Below are 19884 nucleotides of genomic sequence, written 5' to 3'. Positions count from 1 at the left end.
TAAGAATTTTAAAAATGCAAGAAATTAACACTGGTTAATATATTGAATATTGTTATCTTAAAAGTAGTTGTTCAGATTACAAGATTTGGCTAAAACACCACTTTTTGGATTAAGCCTACAAATGTTCTAATTCACAATGCATTCCCCCGCTGAGATATACAAGTTCTATGGCTTGTCCTTGTTACAGTCCGTGAAAGGAACAGCCTATGCGCTTTACAGCTTCCTAAAGCCAGCTGGACCCAGGTGGGCAGGAGAGTAGGGGTCTCACACTTGACTCAAGGCTAGAGAATGTGTTGGCTCGTCAGTGGGCAACTCAACATCACAACATCAGTCAGTAGGTCTCTCTCTCCCTCCCTCCCTCTCTCTCTCTCTCTCTCTCTCTCTCTCTCTCTCTCTCTATATATATATATATATATATATATATATATATATATTTGGTTCATAATTACATTGCAGCTCACATTTCCTTCAGGTCCTTCTAGCCCATTTCCTTCAGTTGCAGTCATCCAAATCATTAGCATCACATCTTGTATTTATAAGATCCTGGACTTTCTTTTCCTCTTGACAGATAGGTTATCCCTCTTCTCAAATCAGTTCATTTTATCCTAATGTGCCATTTTTCCTTGTAACTTGTTGGGTCAAATGCTGCTACCCTCAATAATTTACTATTTTCAATAGCTATGTTCACATTCCCTTAATAAGCAAGATATTCAATAAAATTGGCTAAAATTGTAAGCCCAAAATAGAGAAGAATGTAAACAAATGAACATACACACTTATATATTTGAATATGGCTATAAATAAGCAAAACATAAGGCAGCTGACACATTTTTAAAAATATCTTCAAGAGAAAAAAATCTGAATTTCATTAGGCTTACTGGTATAACATGAATTAGTGTTTTTTTTTAATTTAAAGAATTTGCATATGGGTATAGGACATGGGGGTACCTAGGAAATCACTGTTAAAAAATAATTATTCTCTAAGACCGCTGGTAACTGCTTTCCAGCCACAGTGATGAATATAGAAACTTAGATCCCATGCAAAATAAAGGTCATCCAGGTGACACAGTAGAGGAAATGAGATGCCTCTTATTTTGCAACTTTAGGAGAACAGGGGGCTGGCTTAGTATGGCAGTAAAATTTTCATTGTTTTGTAATATTTTTGACATCTAAATTTTAGGGCATTTAAAAAATTAGTCTGACTTATGACCCCTGGCTCAGAGATGGGGCTCATCATTCTGCACCTAATTAGGAGCTACTCTCCCAGATGTTCCCTGACAACAGAACAGAAAGAGAGCAGTGACCCCTCACCCTGACATGCGAGGAGCACCCTGACCTTTCTCTGAAGAGACGTAGACAGGTTTAAAGGCTTTCTGTGTGGAGATGTCCTACCACTCATACAATTGCCTTCTGGCATCCTAGAAGCATTCCCCTCTAGAATGGAAGCCAACTTTCAAGACACAATTCCTAATCTCAGAGATTCAGACATTTTCCCCAACAAAACAATGTATAGAATTTCAGGAAAGTGGGTTTAGTCTGATCACAAACAGAATTTACCAAGAAGTCTACTTTCATTTATTTCCTGGTAGAACCTCACTAATGGCGCTGATCCATACAAAGAATTCCACATCTGGAAAATCTTTGCTCCATCTGGGGTAGGTTGCAGCCTTTCGGTACCATTTCCCATGACTTCAGCTTACCTTGCTTTGTTTTCTTTAGTGAAATTACTTAACTCTCAGGAGTTTCAGGTTTGGTTTTATTCTTAAAAGGAAGGAGTATAAGGCAATACCTCCTAATATTTTTGTGATGGACTCATACTTAACTTATTTGTATTTCTTTTAGTGTCTATGTAGTGTTGTACATGGTACTATGTATCAATATCTGATAAAATCTTAAAATTACATTCTAGAAATTCTTTAGACAGTCTTTTGGTTTTTATTTACATAGATATGATGTTGGTCCCTATCTTCCAATGTAAGAGTTTTATTTGGCTCGATAGTAAATACCATGGAGCACATGGAAATAAAGTTACTTATTAATATCAGAGTCTTTGTTGATATCATTCATATTACAATTATGAAACAATGTTTACTTTATCTCACCGAAGATATCCTAAGCCTTAAGTGAGCTTCATGACATTGGTATTTGAGGTTTCCTTTCCTTGACATCATTACAGCTTCTCGTGGGACTCTCACACACCTGACAGTGTATCTCCTTAGTCTCCAGCCTCAGCCACTTAGGCGGGCTTCCCGCCTGCTTTCCAGCTGCATCCCTGTAGACTCCAACACAGAACTTTCCATGCTCGCCACGTGCTACACTTTCCACCCCAGAATCTTAGTTAGACCATTACTGTGCCCTAATGGCCCTTTTATGCTATACCTTCTCCAAATTTGCCTCCTCTCTGAAGGCTCATAGGTTCTCCACTATTAAGAAGTCAGTATTTTTCCTGAAATCATAAAACCATCTGAACTTCTCTTAAAATAGTTATCCCTTTGCACCCTTGATCAACACATTTGCCTGAAAATAAGACCTACCCTGGGAACAAGCTGCAGCATGATATAAAAGAGACATCCCCTAAAAATAAGCCCTATGATATCTTTTTTTTAAATTTTATTTAAAAGGAAAAAGAGAAAAAACAAAACAAAGCGGTGTAAGGGTACAAGTAATACAGAACTTCAAAAAAAAAAAAAAAAAAAACAGTAAGAAATCACCAGTTAATAGATTACATATTATCACCTTAGAGATAGTTGCTCAAATCACAGTATCAAAGCATACAAAGTGGACATTCAAACAGTGAGACTGCAAACAGTTGTGTTCAATGATCCAACCAAAAACATTAATATGGTCAGCTATTTATCACCCCTAAACACACTTGATGTTGTATCTTTAGAGCACTTTTTTTCCTTCTCTTTTTTACCAGAAAATTTACACATTTTGGGTTTTGTTACTCCTTAGTTCTTATTACTTTTTTGGGGGGGAGAGAATAAAGTCAAATATGGCAAAACAAAGCTGTCAGTCAAAACCAAGGACAGACATAGCACATGATGTAAAAACAGAGTACAAGGTTATCAACAATGGTTACCGTAATGTCTCTTGTTTGCCCTATGATATCTTTTGGAGTAAAGCTTATTGGGTTTTGCATGATAGTGTTGGTTAATAATGCTAGAACCTATTTTCTGGCTGATTTATTTCAGAGAAACAATTATTATTAGGACTTATTTTCTCTATTGTATAATAAAAATTCATGTCTGACTTAGCTGATTTCTTACCCATAAAATACAAAAAAATCATTATTTGATCAAAAGAAAAATGGCACCTTTAAGAATCAAGGCATAATTGTGAGTACAATGTTTGCCAAAGCATGTCTCTTAATTTTCTAGAATACTTGTTTAAAAGTTAAAATTCCTGGAAACGTCCAGGACTGCTGAGTCTAAACTTGTTAGGCTCAGGAATCACAAATGTTAAAGTGTCCAAGGCTTCTCAGCACGAATGTTTCAAGATCCAGTGAATTTGGTTAATGTCAGTGACCATTTCCTAGTTATCCTTTCTCTCTCTCTGTCTCTCTCTGTCTCTCTCTCTCTCTCTCTGACACACACACACACACACATACACACACACACACACACACACACACACACACCACATATCTGAATTTCTACTGCAGAAGTTTTACTGCATAAAAAAGTCTCAAAGCTTAAGGCAAAGTATTATGATCCTATATGGCTTCCAAAAGGTCATATTTTATTATATATGGTATATTAATATTATATGTATTTATTATATATGAGATATATGTGACTATCCCATATATATTCATTCTTGCCATACAGTATAGACTTTTTTTGTCTTTTTCTTTATTTAAGGAGAAAGAAACAGAAAAAAATACATGGAGATTTTTTTAAAAGGGTAGAAATAATACAGAATTACAGAAAAATAAATGGTAAGAACTTATCACCAGTTGATAAGTTACATATTGTCATCTTAGAAATAGCTGTTCAGGTTACAAAATTAATGTAAAGTGACATTCAAATAGTGACACTGCCAACAGTTCTGCTCAATGATATAACAAAAAATTAGTAATATGGTTATCAGTCCTACATACTTGTTTTTTATCTTAAAGAGGGTAAGATTAAACATATCAAAACAGAACAAAACAGTTTAAAAGAAACAATTTAAAGAAATACAGATTTCAAAGCAAGTCCACTGGAGATCTTCATTGTTTATCTAATTGTCTCTAGTTTCTTCCAAATAGTTGTCCCCATCTTCACACACATTATATGCATACTGCATATTATAGAACTAATCAACTCATTACAGGATGATGAAGGCTTTTTAGTTTTTCAAGATCTGACATTGGGGAAGACAATAATAACTACCATAGTGTCTCTTATTCTCTTCGTAGTAGCTGTACTTATCTTTACATATACTGAAATTGAAAGAGACTAGACTAATATCACGCTGATCAGTGAATAATAGTATTGCTAGATTTTATATCATAATGCTACAGAATTAGCATTGGGTTTCTTAGTGTCTCTTCTTCAGAGTATCTGTTCATTACACCTTGCATTATATAATCTGTTCCTGTAAATAGTTTTAAAAAATCTTCTCATGTGTGAATTTCTACATCATACAGTATAGACTTACACAATTATTTAACATACTACTCACAGAGAGCTCATACTCAGGGAGACAGAAAGCATACATTCATATGAAAGATTTATTGAATAGGCAAATGAATCAAAGACACTCTTCATGTCATATACATAGCATTTGTCTTTAGCCAACCTATTCATTATTCAGACTCCCAAAAATGGCACCTTTTAATTACTCCTAATGCCATGGTAGAGAGGGTACAGAAGGACAGATGCTGTGAAGACCTGACCATACACCATTTCACCCCTCACATTCAGTGAGTAGGCATTTATTGAGACCAGGTCCTTGTTTCATGTATAAATTTATCTACAGCACAACCCTTCCTCTCCTCTGCCAGGACCAAACTTTAATCATATCTTGGAAAATAGAGAATATTACCGAGCACCAATATGACAAAAACGTTGTTCTCTCTGAGATGAAGATTTAGGAGTGAAGCAGCCATAGACCTGTGTGGAGTGGTGACAGAAGGATGGCAGAGGTACTAACGGTATCAGGGAAAGGAAGAGGTCACAGGCAGGAAGCTGCAAGGAAAGAATGGGAAGAATGGCACAATTTTGTAATCACCGATTTCGCAATTTTGTAATCCTAGAAATAGCCTAAGTGACCCCGCAAAGATGCTGCCTAGAAGCTGATACACATGGCACAAGATGTACTTCAGTAAAGCCCCGATCTTTAGCTTCTCCCACTGGAGCGTCTGAGCACTGCTCAGGTCAATCCAAGTCCAGCCAAAGTGTTAGCCTCTCACGTTGGTTTTTCTCCCACTTCTTCTCCCTCCACTAGAAAGCTGAAGACCACTAAAGAACAAGAGAGGTTGCTGTGGGCCACTTTCCTGCCTGTCTTGTTTAGTTGTTTCAGGATTTCCTTTTTTCTAGACTTTGAGAGCCTGTCTGAAAAGGCTGCTGAGCAAGATAAGCAGTAATAACTAAGCAGTAAGACTCTCAAGATACTAGCATTCGGCTGAGGGAGAGGTCACCTGGGCCACGGGCCCCAGAGAGGACAGCAGGAAAAGAAAAGCCAGAAAAAAACTGGAAAGAAAAATCTGAGGCATTTCTAGGCAAGGAAAATGTTGTTGCCAAAGTCAGAAAAGTGGGAATACACAAGGGCCTGTGATGCAATCATCCAGCCCAGCCAGCTGGAGCTCTGTTTGTGCTTGGAAGGAAAACAGATTGGAATGATGGGATGGTCCAGGTGCCAGCAGGCTTCAGAAAGCAGTTTCAGTCTTCACTAAAAAGGCTAAATCTTATTAGATTAATTGACTTCTATTTCTTCAGCTGCAAAGATGTAGATTTCCTTACCTTGTTTATTCAGTCAGGAAAGAGCAAAGGCAGCAGCAGCTCTTTGCAAATGATTCAGTACTTGAACCAGAAACTTTTTCAGAACAATTATAATCACAATTGATTAAGGGCTTTGATAGGTATATTTTACAGGGAGTTTAATGACTAGGCTACAAAAACATCAAAATATTTTCAGTGCTGTTTTTCCTTTTGATTATATGCTTCTAAAAAGTGAGCTCTACTTAATTATAATTCAACCATTGCTTATGATAATAAAAAATAAATGACATCATTAAGATAGAGAAAAGATAACATGAATTTATAAAACTAAAGAAAATAACTGTTACTAGAGATCTCTAATTTTCCAACTGATTTCAGAGTACATAATTCTCCTAAGAAATGCTAAACATTTCCTAAAATATAGTTAGATAAGAAAGAGATCTACATTTAAATAATCATATTTTACACTTAAATGGCATTGCCTGTTTCATATCCTGCTACCATTATCCTTTGTTTTTCTTTGAATAGTTCAGTTTTCAAAGTTCTTGCATCATTAACAAACTAGTTTTGGTGCCAGATGTGAACCACTTAGTATGCTTGAAATTCCAAAAGCAAAAATACTTGCATTTCCTTTAAAGGATTTTTTCCAGTTGCCAGTTGAAATATTCCAGTACCTACCAATATTATTTTTCCATGTAAATAAAAAATAACAAAAATGCAAATAATGTTTATTTAATTCCAAAGTTGTAGGTCAGCTTTCCATTACTATAATAAAGTACCTGAGACAATCAACTTACAAAGAGAAAGAGGCTTTGTTTTGGCTCACAGTTTTGAAGGTTCTAGTACGTGATTGGTCAGAACCATTGCTTCAGTCTGTGGTGCAACATCATGGTGTAAGCACGTGGGAAGAAGCTTAATCACATATGTCACAAGTCAAGGAAGAAAAAAGCATGCAGAGGGTTAGGTCCCACAGTCGCCTTAAAAAATAGATCCCCAAACCCAAAGATCTCTTAAAGGTTTCATCACACTTGGCAGTCCAGCCTCTAATATTTGGCCTTTGGGGGACATTCTACATTCAAACTATATATTTAATATATCCTAATATAATAATGCAATAATAACCTACCATTATTGAGTTAAAATATTTTTCATTTTTGAACCGCATTCATACTAATAATTATTTAATATTAAGTAAGTCTTTCATATGATGACAAATATTCTTATCCAAAGTACTTTATTATAATTTCCAAAGTACTTTATTATAATTTGTCCCAACCATCATATTACTATGGAGTAGATACATTCTTAAAGCTAGTAATCATTGTATGAATAGAATTTCCTCCTTGCTGACAGAAGGATCACTTTCCTCTCACTTCTCTGTAATGGTAACATCTCATTTTCAGAGACACGTACTTGTGATTACTTGCTTTGCTAGAGAATTTTAAATGATATCAAAATTTTTGACTGTTCCACTTCTGTTACCAATTCTAGGCTTCTGTCACTTCTATATATTCTGAAAAAATCCATTGAATTTTCAGTTTGGTTATTTCTATTTTTCTTTTTGATTTGTAAAATTGCTTTATTAGAGTTGGTAATACCCTATTGGTCATGTTGAAAACATTTGTCAATGTATCATTTTGGGTATTTTTATCTCTTTGCAAAATTTCACCATTACCTTGGGCACCAGGTGGTCAACAGCAGCCATCCTCACCCCATCCCAGTCTCTAACATGCACTGAGTTAGTTTTTGTCACTGTAGTTTAGTCTTTTGTAGAATGACCTAGAAACTGTAAACAATGATCTTAAGATTCTCTTACAAGTTTTCGTACAAACAAATATTTTTAATCTTACTTGAGGAATGCTTTGCAGTATAATTAGTTACTAAGGATATATTAAACTTAAAAAAAAACTACTGAAGTCTTTCCAAATTAGTTTAATCATTTTATATTCCATCCATTGACATAAGAATCTTATTTGCTCCACATCCTAACAATTGATATTGCCACTGCTTTTTATTTTAATGATAAAAAGGATCTTAACACAGTTTTAAACTTGTACTTTCCTAAAGACTAATTTGGTTAGCATCATTTTATGGGCAGTATTTATACCCATTCATAGACTTTCTTTTGGGAAGAGTCAAGTCAGTTGTTTTGTCCATTTGTTAAGAATTGATCATAGGAAGAAGACATTCACGAAACTCCTTCAAGTCTTACAGTTTTGCTGCTACATTTAGGTGTATGGTCCCCGGTACATTTAGAGTTCATATTTCTTCAAGTATAAGGTAAGAATCAAGGATTTTTTTCCCAATGTGATTACCTAGTTCGCCTGCACTATTAAATGAAAAAGATGATGTTATCTCATGATTCACTTCCGTACTTGTTGTAGTCAGGGGTTGTGCAGAGAACAATTAGAATCAGGACATACAGTTTATAATATTATTTTTAACATTATAATAATATTATAATATTAAAATTATACTTTTAATATTATAATATTATTAACACAAGAAAATGCAGGAAATCTATCTGCAACATCAAAAATATAGAATATTTAGTCAAGGGCCTAAATCCCAGCGCAATGTCCCACATGAGTCCATATGAAAACCCAGAGCTCATGACAATGCCTCCCATGAGTCCAACTGGAGGTCCAAAGCCTACAAAAAGGACTCACGCCAGTCTCTTTTACTGATCCATGCCGGGAAGGCCCAAAGTTCAGTGGTGGAAACCAGAGAGTCTTGGCCAGTGGGGTGAAGGAGCTGTGCTGGTGGGATGAGGGTTCTACACTGGAGCCATGAAGTCATACTCACAGGACCAGGACTGTCCTGAAAAGTACCACAGCCATCCTCAGCGACATGGAGGCCCCGAGCTCCTCCAAGGATAAGCACAGTCAGGTACATGCCAGGAAGCTGGTGTGAGGGGTTCATCCTGGAGACCAAGAGGCACACATCTTCCCCTCGAACCCACAATGCTTCAGTGCACCAACGCAGTAAGCCCTCCTTCTTCTCCACGTCCTTATTTATGCTGGCAACTTCCTTCAGGTGATGCTTCTCACTCAGTGCCACAGTGATGTAATCCAGCTGGCGTTAAGTTGACCACCAGTTCTTAATCCATGACAGTACTTTTACCAAAACCAATCATCTAATCGTGTATTTATGAACCTGCTTTTGAAGTATTTCTTTGATTTCCACTGGTCTTTAGGTCCATTCTTATATCGGTTTATGTTGTCTTGCTTATTGCTGTTTCATCATAAGTCTTAAATCAGGTAATGCAAATCCTTCCACATTACCTTTCTTTTTCAAAATCACTTTCGTTCATCTATGTCTTTATTTAGCTTATAAATTTTAGTGTCAATCTGGCATTCCTTAAAAACAGAACACAAAAGCCCACAAATTGTGATTTTGTGTTGTTTATCACTTAATTCAGAAAAAATTGACAGCATAGCAATTTTCAAATCTATGAACATAGTATGTCTTCTTCATTTAAAGCTTTCTAAATTTCTCTTAGTTATGTTTTACAGGTTTCAGAAAAAGGTTTTCTATATATATTTATTAAATCTAAGAATTACATATTTTAATCATGATATAAATAATATCTTGTTTATTAAATCTAAGTATTACATACTTTCAATCATGATATAAATAATATTATCTTGTTTTAATTACTAAATATGCATTGTTAGTATATGTAAAAACAATTGATTTTTGAATGCTGGCCTTTATTCCTGTGGACTTTTTGTTTCTCATTTATCAGAGATTAACCAATTTTATTGATCTCTTCAAAGAACCAACCTGTTATCTTCTAAATTATTTGTCTGCCTTCAATGTCAATGATTTCTGCTTTGTTTTTATTATTTTGCTTCTTTTTTCTGCAAAGCCCCGAGCAGTCATTATTCTTTGACTAATACTGATCTATCACTGTCCTGGACATTCCACCAAATGCCCCAGATTTCATGAGATCTCTTCACACTGGCTAATGGGGACACACACTAACCTTAGCCTACTGTGAGTTTCAGGAAGTAACCTGTTTACTGATTTCCAATGTTTTTCAGTTCCTTCTCATTCCTAGGTATACCAGTATTCTGCCAAACCTTGGGGACATACCTCTGTACATCTCCGGAGTTAATTCTTTGTACTGTTACCTCTTCATCAGCATTCCACTCTGTAAATTCTAGCTGATCTCTAAGTTCTGTTACCTAAAAATTTCCAGATCAGCTGTCTGTCATGTCAAAACTGCCAGAACTTCTGCTCTTTCATTTGTGGCCCAAAAATTGCTCCCCGCTGGGAGACTAAAGTTGGGCCCATGGTAGCATGCATCTATTTTTTTTAAATAACTGTCTCAGTGATCACAGTCCTCACATTTTATTCTCTAATTTCTGTGTTAATTCTTTTACCCTTTTAGTGTGTGTGTGTGTGTGTGTGTGTGTGTGTGTGTGTGTGTGTCAATGTGTGTATATCAGTAGGATCCTCTTGTAGGAGGCAGCCAAGTCAGGATGCTAACAGCTTTGTACAGAAACATTCAAACCTATTGTAATGGACAATATTTTGGATCTTGTTTCAATACATGGCACTTAATAAAATGTGATTGTTATTCATCACATTAAAAGGTGTACTAACAGGTTATTAGCATAAAGAAGTATTTGTTTCTGTTTTTTTATGACTTTTAAGTTATTCCTGTACAAATCTGCTTGAGTATCTAGAATTACCCAAAATTGTTTATGGTTTTGTTATAAGTATAAGCACATTATTTGAATGAGTTATTATAATCCAGAGATAACAGCACTTGGCACTTTTTATTGCTGTTGTGGCAATGAGGATGCTGTACACTAAAGTAAAATAAAACAGGCTTTCTGTTGATTTCTCTGAATGAAGTCATATCAGAGATTTATTTTTAGCCTGATAAAATAATACATAAAATAGTTGCAAATTAATTGGAATAAAAAGCAATTTAAAAGAAACTTGAGTAGGAATACTCTAAATATGAGTGAGCAGAGAAATTACGTCACTCTATGTCAAAGTGCTGGACTTGGGGCTGGGGATTTAGCTCAGCGACATAAGCACCTGCCTTGCAAGTATGCAGTTGTGAGTTTGATCCCCGGTACCGATAAAAAAGAAAAAGACCAAAAAAAAAAAAAAATGCTGGACTCCCTTACTTAATATAATACTGGAATTTTACTTTGTGAAGAATAAAGGATATGAAAATAAAAGGATAGAAGTATAAAAGAATAAAAGAAAATGAAGAATAAGAAACAAGGTCAGTTTCTTCCTAAACTTTTAAATGTACCTAAAATTTATCTTACCATTATTCTAGTCTTCCTAAGGCAACAAAACTTGTAAATAATTTTGCATTTCTTGGTCAAGATCATTTAACAAATAGATTTTCAACTAAATTCAGTGTGATTGTTGGAGCTGCAAAGGTAGAAACAGATGCAGACGCAGACTTGTCACTTGCTGGAGCAAATTGCTTAGAGATCAGCTTCATGTGAGCTGCATGCTAGGCGTGAGTTGCTAAAGGAAAAAGAAATCATTCTGACATTCCTCAGAGTTACACAGACTTCCTGCTACACCTTCTCCGTGTCATGAGCTATTGGATATTTGCATAACGGAGAGCCCCTTTAGTGGAGTTTCAGCCCTTTAGATACGGGGTTTTCATCGTTTCCTTCCTGTGTCCAAGACCCAGACTGAGGCACAGCACCGACTCTCAATAAACTTTCCATTTCCCATCCTTGTTCATATTATTTTGAAAGAACCTATCAACACTTTGGACAGTCCTAAATGATCCAGTTCCAAAAAAAGGGTTAATAAATTACACCAGCAAATGAGAATGCTGTAAGACCAAATATGTACTACTGGATGGACTTGGTAAAGAAGCTGTCTCTATTATTACATTGAAGAAGATGTACCTAGAAATACTATACGATTGCATTTTTTTTGCAATTAGAAAACGTTATAAATTAGATAAAACTAGGTAAAATATGTAATCCCTTACCAAAGCAAGATGACTCTGAGTCAGAATCTCCAAATTAATATCTGGTGATCTATTGTGCAGGATCTGGCTGAGTTTCCACAGTTCTCCATGGTTAGAGAGTTGCCACTGACCCAAGTTAACTTTTTATAAGAAAAATAAGGACCTGAAAGACTGTCAAAGCATAGTGTTATTACTCTCATTTCTTGTAGAATTCCCAGTGCAACCTTTAAAAGTGAGTGAATGTGTCACATTTCCTTTTTCCCCATCTGCCAAACTGAGACAACGCTAATAATCACAAACTGTGCTCACCTCTCCCCGTCACAGAAGATTGGAGTTATTTGAAATTTGCAGAAATAAAAATTGTAATTTATTCTATCAAAGGTAGAGTATAAAAAAGTACTTTTCTACGTTTAACATTTGTAGTAAAGAAACTACATAAGAGAACAAAACAAAGCTTAATAATTTTAAATTGTGTTAGAATAATTTTTATATCATGTCTTTGGTATGTTGCTAAAATAAATCTGTAAGCAGTTGAAACACTCTCACAACAAATTTTCAATATCCTGAGTTTTCATAAGTAAGAGACATAAGTAAGAGACAAAGTTTCCTGTGATAAAATTAATAATTATCTACCGTGCAAGCGCATGGTCATGAGTTCCATCCCCAGTACCTATTTTAAAAATTTTAATAATTAAAATTTAACTTGCTTAAAAACATCTATCTGTACTCCTTGTCTTTGTTACTTTTCTCTCTTTGCTGGCACAAAATACCAACACCAAAAATTAAGGAAGGAAAAGTTTATTTAACTCAGTTTGTCCATGTTCCAGTCTATAATCAGCTGGATCCAAGTGTTATGGTTGATACATTATGTCAACTTGAGAGTTTAGAAATTTAAGTAAGAGACTCTGCAGGGAGCAGGAATCTTTACTTTGTAAATATCCTCATCCACTGCAAGAGGACCCCACAGAGACCTTGTGAGTGCTACATCTACCCTGAGGGATGAGGGGGTGACCTGCACATAATATAAGGGAGGAAAAGAGACTTGCTCTTCCCTGTTTTGCTCTGGCTGCTGCCCTGAAGAGTTGCCCCAGTGAACGCCACCCTGCCTTGGAGCCAGCTGATTGTGGACTGAAACCTCCACAAGCAGTGAGCTGAGTAAACTTTTCCCTTCTTCATTTTGGGTGTCATGTATTTTGTCTCAGCAATGAGAGAAAAGTAGCCAGGACACCAAGGCAGTGTGGCGTTGCCCAGGGGCAACACTTCCAGAAGTGGGAAGACCACAAAAGCAACAAGGGGGAAGAGCAAGCTCTACTTATATTGCCATCTCCCCACCCCATCTGCCTCCTGCTGGCGGCTGTAGCACTCACAAAATCTCCTTGCCCTTCTTGCACAGAATGAGGATGTTTACAAAGTAAGGACCTTGGTTCCCTGATGGCTTGCTTAGTTAAACTTTTAAACTAAAGTTGACACAATGTATCAACCGTAACACTCTTACTACTGAAGTAATCTGTCAATAAAAGTTATTTTCCTAATGAAACTTTGTAACATCATGTTCTTTTAGGTAGCTTAGGTCTAGGGATCACTCTAACTAATGGAAGCTATACAAAGAAGAGGTGGTTCTTTTTCTAATAAGTGCTAAGCTGAGCTGCAGTGAAGACCCAAGAGTGTCGTCCTGCACAAGGCACGATACAAAAAAGAAGCAGGGTTGTTCCAGAACATTTCGAAGACAAAACTCAAGTGTCCCACATAAATCAGTGTGTATTAAACTTGGCCTTGGCTGTTGGTTCATTGCCCCTTTAATGTCCATACCTGGGATCATCTAGTGCCCATCTGTAGATTCAGGCATCTTCAATACCTTGGGTCCAGCTGGTTGTTATATTTGCCTAAGATTAAGATGTTTTGACCCACATTCAATATAAAGTGAGATTAGATGTCACTATTGGATTATCATCAATATTTTAAAACTAATCAAGTTGACAACAAAGGTAATAAATTTTGAAGGCAAATAGCGCTGGGTGTGGATCCAGACCCGCCACTTGCCATCCGGCCTTTCTGGGATTTCTTCCTTCGCAGCTTCAGTTCCCTCATTCCTAAAGAGGAGATGATAACACAATCACGGGACTGCTGTGATGAGCCAGAGGTCTTTACACAGCTCTCAGAGGAGTTTGTGGTGTGCATAGGGCCTTAGTAAATGCTATTTCCCTCTGCTGTTCTTCGTTCCTTTTTATTTAAGTACAGAAAAGTCACCTAACTGACATTCACTTCCCATAACTCAACAGTCAGCTCTCAGCATTCATGCTGGGGATGACTGCAGACCCCTGACTTCGTCATAGATCTAGGCTGGAAATTTAGGCCAGGTCCATGTGTGGGAGGAGCTAGGAATCCAGGCTATAGAGTTTATTCCAGTAACACTTTGAACTTGTCCTTATTGTGAAACTATTTTGAAGTTATTTTGTAACTTCACCTCCTCAGGGATTGAACTGATTTCTTATTTATGCTCAAATTCCCCTTGTACAGCAGTATGTGCTGCAAGACACTAGTCATGCTGTACTTCATGTCATTCTCAGGTAAAAGGAGTCCAGGGGGGCCAGTCCTTTTTCCCCAACACGCTTCAAAATGGCCAGAATTAAATCACTTTCACACACACATACACACACACACTCACACACACACACACGCACACACACACACACACACACACACACACACACACACACGACAAGATTTGATCACCTAAATACTGGGGTCTATTTTCCAACAAAATATCCAAATTGGGTGTGGGAATGGATGTGGGTGTGTGTGCGTATTTGTAATACTGAGAGTAAACCCAGAGGCACAACCATGGGTAGCAAAGACCTCTCCATTGTGTTACACACCAAGCACAAGTTTTGTGAATTTTTAATGGAAAGTTTTCACTTGGAATTGCTTCTCACTGGCACAGAGTTCTGTATAATTCAGGAATTTAAGTACTCACTGCTTCCTAATCTATGTTCAGTCCAGTGACTAGACATATTGCCAAGAAGCATATGCCTTTCTATGTTTTTAAAAATGTTTTGGTTTTGTTTTTCAAGATTGAGTCTTGCTGTATTTAGCAGGCTGGTTTCAAGGAGATACACAGCACATATTGGCCTCAGACCACAACCCTCCTGCCTCTGCCTGCCAAATGCTGAGGTGACAGGTGTGTGTCACCATGCCTAGCTGAAGAAACACATTCTTAATGCTCAGGAGAGATGCTACAGTTTGCACGTAGTTTGAATTGTCCCCAAAGGGTTTATGTGTTGGAGGCTTGGTTCTCAATGCATGTGGGGCCCTTAAGAAGCAGGGACCAGTGGAAAGACATCAGGTCATGGAGGGTTCTGCCCTCAGACGAGATTAAGGTAGTTCTCATGGGACACTGACTTTTTTCTCTCAAGAGCTGTTCTAGGAGTGAACTTGACTCCCAAATAGCTCTCTGGCTTCCTGTTTGGTGATGAGATCTCTTTTCACAAGCACGCTCCTGCCATGATAGCACCCACCATTAGCCCCTCACTGGGCCAAAACAATGGGGGTACCTGATGTTGGGCTTCTAGCCTGTAAGATCGTAGTCAACTTCTTTACTGTGAAGTTGCTAGGCTCAGGTATGTTACCAGAAGACTTAGGAGCCTTAACAATTTGGAACAATTGGGAACTAACATCATTTAAGACATACAAATTACTAAGAAGCAGTGTTGATTGCTTGTGTTGTCACTCATAAGCACATTACACTAGTTTCACAATGATTTTTGGTGTATTTAAATTGTCAAAGATATATGGGAATGAGGATGCATGTGGTAGAAATTTAACGACTCAGGAGATCAGTGTGGGTTGAAAATGACTTCTTGTATAAAAATAATTATGGTAATAATTAGCATTTGCAAGACACCTTGCAATTTACAAAGTGCTTTTACAGCATCATCTCGTCTTGCAAAGGTTATGAACTGGCCCTTTGATACTATCTCATGACAATATTAAGCCAGGCCACCAAACCTTGAAAGTTATGGGATAGGGTTTAGGGGGCGCTGAGAAAGAACATTAATAATCCATTAAAAGGCAGAAAACTCGCCAAACTCATTGGCATAGAAATAGATTTATTTGGCATTTCTAGAAACTCAAAAACCTGTACATAAGCAGTTGGCCCATATTTCCAAAAATGTACCAAAATTGCTTTCTTCTTTTTAAATTATTATTTCAGGGTGAGCATTTGATGTACAATTACAATGGCGAAATTTGCTGCCTTGAAACAGAGTCACAGAACCGGAGGATGCCTGAATCTTAGGCAAAACATAAGGTTATTTGAATAAACCATGGATGCCAGTAGAAGACAGAGGGGAAGCAGAAGCTGATTTGCATTTTGCCTAAAATTCGGGTTTTCGCTCCTTAGAATCCAGGCTTGCAACTGTCCAGTCTCCCTGCCCTCCACCGCGGCAAGGGATGACCTTCTGTCTCCTGCGCAGCCTAATCTAAACCGTGAGTTAGCATGCAGGGTGCACCACTGCTGAGGAGGAAGCCTGCAGGTTGCAGGCAGCTCCACCTGCGAGCCCTCCTCTCCTCCTCTCATGCGCTAGCCCCCCGCCCTGCCTTCCCATCAAAGACGCGAAGTTCCTCCGCTCGCCCGGGACGGGAGGCGCGTCGTGCAGCAGACCACAGCCCGGCCGGGACCGAGTCGGGTTCTTGGGTTACAGGAACCGCGAAGCCTCCCCACGGCGGAGCTGCGCGTGGCCGCTGGCTGCCGAGCGCTCCAGATGTGGCCGCGCGCTTGGCGACGCTCCAGGCCGCCGCCTGCAGTGTGCGCTGGCCGGCCGCAGTGAGAGCCGCACCGCCGTGCGGAGGGCGCGCTCCCGGCTCGGCGGGGACAGCGGGGACCGCGGGTGTCGGCCGAGCCCCGCGGCGCTGAGGTCGCGAGGGCGGATGGGGACCCCGAGGCCCCGAGATGGCTCGGCCCCTGCGCGCCCCTCTCCGGAGGTCCTTCAGCGACCACATCAGGGACTCCACGGCCAGAGCCCTGGACGTGATCTGGAAAAACACCAGGGACAGGCGGTTGGCAGGTGAGGGGTGCAGGAGGAGGGGGGCGGGGATGAGAGGTATTCAAAGAAAAACAATTTAATACAGCAACGCAGTTATTAAGTCGGATAATTAATGATCTCATCAGCTGCATAATGTCAAGGTAGTGTTTTCAATCTCTTCTCTGGCATTTATTATTTCTGGAGTGTTGGGCTTGTTGGGGTGGGGGCTGGTTGGCTTTTCTGAAAGCCTCTTTAGTTATTGGTCTGATTGTTTCTACATGAGTTGGCTTTCTTGGTTGCTTTTTTTTTTAACCTTGAAGAGAAAAGCAAGGTCCTTTGGAGTATCAGGAAAATCAGTGGTGATGAGCAGTTGCAGGCAGAAGGCCAGCCTTGAGCTGGGGAGCGCTGCGAAGGGCGGATCATCTTTGGAGCAGGTCTGGCCTGAGGTGGCCTGCTGAGTGTGCAGGAGAGGGCCTGCCAGGGCTGTGGGTCAGTGCAGAGGTGGGTGTTGCCCAGGTAAAGGCTGCTGGTATTTGCTCTGGCAGCCTGCAGTTGCTCTGAGTTCCAAGAGGGGATCGGGTATGCCAGAAGCAAGCATTTGAAATAAAATAAAACATACATACAGTGGTGCAATTCAGATGGCCTAGGGCTCATGTGACAGGCACCAAATGGCAGACTGTGTCTGAAGGAAATGTTCATAAACTGATAGAAAATAGCATCTCACTATCCTGTGAAAAGCCTTTCCAAATGCTGGAAAGGTATTGCAACAGTGTTTTATAGTTCCTTGTTTGTGTTCTAAGTGTGTGTCCCTAGGCCATCTCCATGGATGGGTCAAAGATTATGTTTCCTTAACCTTTTGTGGGGGTGGTTAATCCAGTTGTTTTTCTGATGTATATATCAAGTGGAGTTCTCAGTTACTAGTCCAAGTGGCCACCGTGAGTAGTTCAGATTTCTGGGCCCTGTTCTTGATAAAAGGTCATCTGACTTTCTTATAACTATATTGACTAGATTTCAAGAGAGGAAATTTAAGGTGCGTGTTTGTGATAAAGCAGATCATAAAACGTTTGTTTCGTGCCATCCTAGCCTGCAAGTTTGTTCTCAATGTGCAAGAAAATCTTTCTCTCTGGTAAACTAAACATTATTGCCCAGGACCAGGAAACAATAAACTCTGTCAAGTCTCACCATGAGACAGGGAAGAGAGAGGAAAATATTTCAAATTTAACTTCTGTTATGGCTTCAGAGTAAAGTGTGATATTTTAAAGCAATCAAATGTCCCAACAAGTTCTTTTCCTTTTTTAAGGTAACCTAGTGACAACAATTTGAACTTGACCCAAGAAAGCTTAACAAATAAGATACGAAAGCATAAGATGCTCAACTTTCATTGGTTGACCTTTTACAGAAATGTGATTCTTGTTGTCTAATTTGATATAACCATTGTCACCAATAGAAAGTCCATGAATAAAATTTTATTAAAGAAAACACATAAATATCTTTTTATGGTTTGGTATTTTAATTTAAGAATACGAATAATTCAAACATTACTCTTTTCTGGGCTTCCTGTTAAATTTTCATACAGTGCAGAGTTTTTAACAACTGATGACCTGTGAAAATAAGGATAGTATTCTTTGAAAGTTTCTGTCTCTTCCCTTTCATTTCCCTAGTTTATGTTTTTTGAAAAGATGAACTTAATGATTTTATTTGTATTGCCTATTATATATTAATGGTATATTTGATGTCAAAGTATATCAATGAGTATAAACTCACTATTGAAAAACATTTCAAGAAAAATCATTCCGTTTTATATGCGATGAGAAATAAAACATTTCCACGCATCTAACAGCAAGTAGCGTTTCTGCTGTTCTCGTACTTGAAGGAAGGAATCTTTATGTTGCTCAAATTTTCAAAGAGGAATATTGACCTCTAAGGTCAGCCACATAATGGAGAATTCAGGGACTCTACTTGAAAAGACTGTCTACCCTGACTAAATCTGATTACTGGGGACCTGGACACTGTTTGTGTCCTCGAGGGTCCTTGGCACATGGCTGATGTGAGGTCAGTATTTGTCAAACGAAGATTGATGGGGGTTCATCCGAGCACTTACTCCTGTCCCTTTCCTTCCAGCCTCCCTGCACTCAACCCTCTCAGGGACCAAATGCTAAACAACAGCTGTTAATTATCCTATTCCTGTCTCCTCTGTGATCATTAGACCATTATCGCCAACCCCAAAGACACACTGTCTTTTTTCTTAAGAGCAGAGGATGATACGGAAGTTTCTGTGAATTGGTACCTGGAGGATAACTGTGATGAGCAGTGCAGGTAGACGACTCTCGTGCGCATGAATCACAGTGTTCTCACCAGTAAGTACAGATCACTGTCCCAATTGATGCACAGCTCAGGCATCAGGGTCTGTTTCGTTCTGAAAACCAGATCCCTCTCATTCTTCACAGAGAAAAATAACATACTCTTTACTAGAAAGACATGAAACACAAGGGGGAAAAAATCTAAGCATCGCAAGCTATATGAGTTGCACACACTGAAACCATTTTCATAGTTAAACACCTGACGAAGAAAACCAAAGTTGCCCATGAAGAAGGCAAAATAATTTAGACAGGTCTCAATCCAAGCCAGATTCAGTAGACCTACAGAAATAATCCATCTAGTATCTCCCTCAGGTTGGATTCCCCTGGAGTATTTTGTTACATGTTTTTGTATATTGTGTCTTCTGGTAAAGTGACTTTTACATTTTGGCTGATTCACTAATAAAGTGATTCTGATTCATTAATAAAGTGAGGGCTTGACACTCTGTGATACATTGGTCTTCGGTTCAGTGGGGCATCCAAAATCCTGGTTCACTCCCAGTGAAGGGCTACTACAAACACTAATTCTTGTGAACTGCTCTCAGCTTATTTAGTTCACAATGAAAAGCAAGTAAGGGCATATGTAATGCCTTTTAACCATGAATGAGGTATGCCTC

At 38.5% G+C, this 19884-nt stretch overlaps 1 protein-coding gene across 7 annotated transcripts in view; it reads left to right on the top strand.

The window, feature by feature from the left end:
• The window catches only part of Dlc1 (DLC1 Rho GTPase activating protein), a 397132-nt gene that overhangs the window by 219081 nt on the left and 158167 nt on the right, over positions 1–19884 (top strand). Inside the window, exon 1 of one of the 7 annotated variants that reach the window (XM_063234583.1) lies at positions 16380–16952. The exons of 5 other annotated variants lie outside the window; for them this stretch is intronic. In XM_063234583.1, the coding sequence (XP_063090653.1) occupies positions 16838–16952 (115 nt within the window). In that variant the 5' untranslated portion in view covers positions 16380–16837. Of the gene's footprint in view, positions 1–16379; positions 16953–19884 lie in introns of those variants that run through there. One more of the 7 variants, XM_063234585.1, reaches the window with a different exon arrangement.

The sequence above is a fragment of the Cavia porcellus genome, unplaced genomic scaffold (genome assembly GCF_034190915.1).
Source record: "Cavia porcellus strain 051 isolate PalLab524CR breed Dunkin Hartley unplaced genomic scaffold, mCavPor4.1 scaffold_24, whole genome shotgun sequence".
In the NCBI taxonomy this organism is placed as follows: domain Eukaryota; kingdom Metazoa; phylum Chordata; class Mammalia; order Rodentia; family Caviidae; genus Cavia; species Cavia porcellus.
The sequence above is the reverse complement of the archived record's forward strand: the minus strand, read 5'-3'. Positions and strand labels throughout refer to the sequence as shown.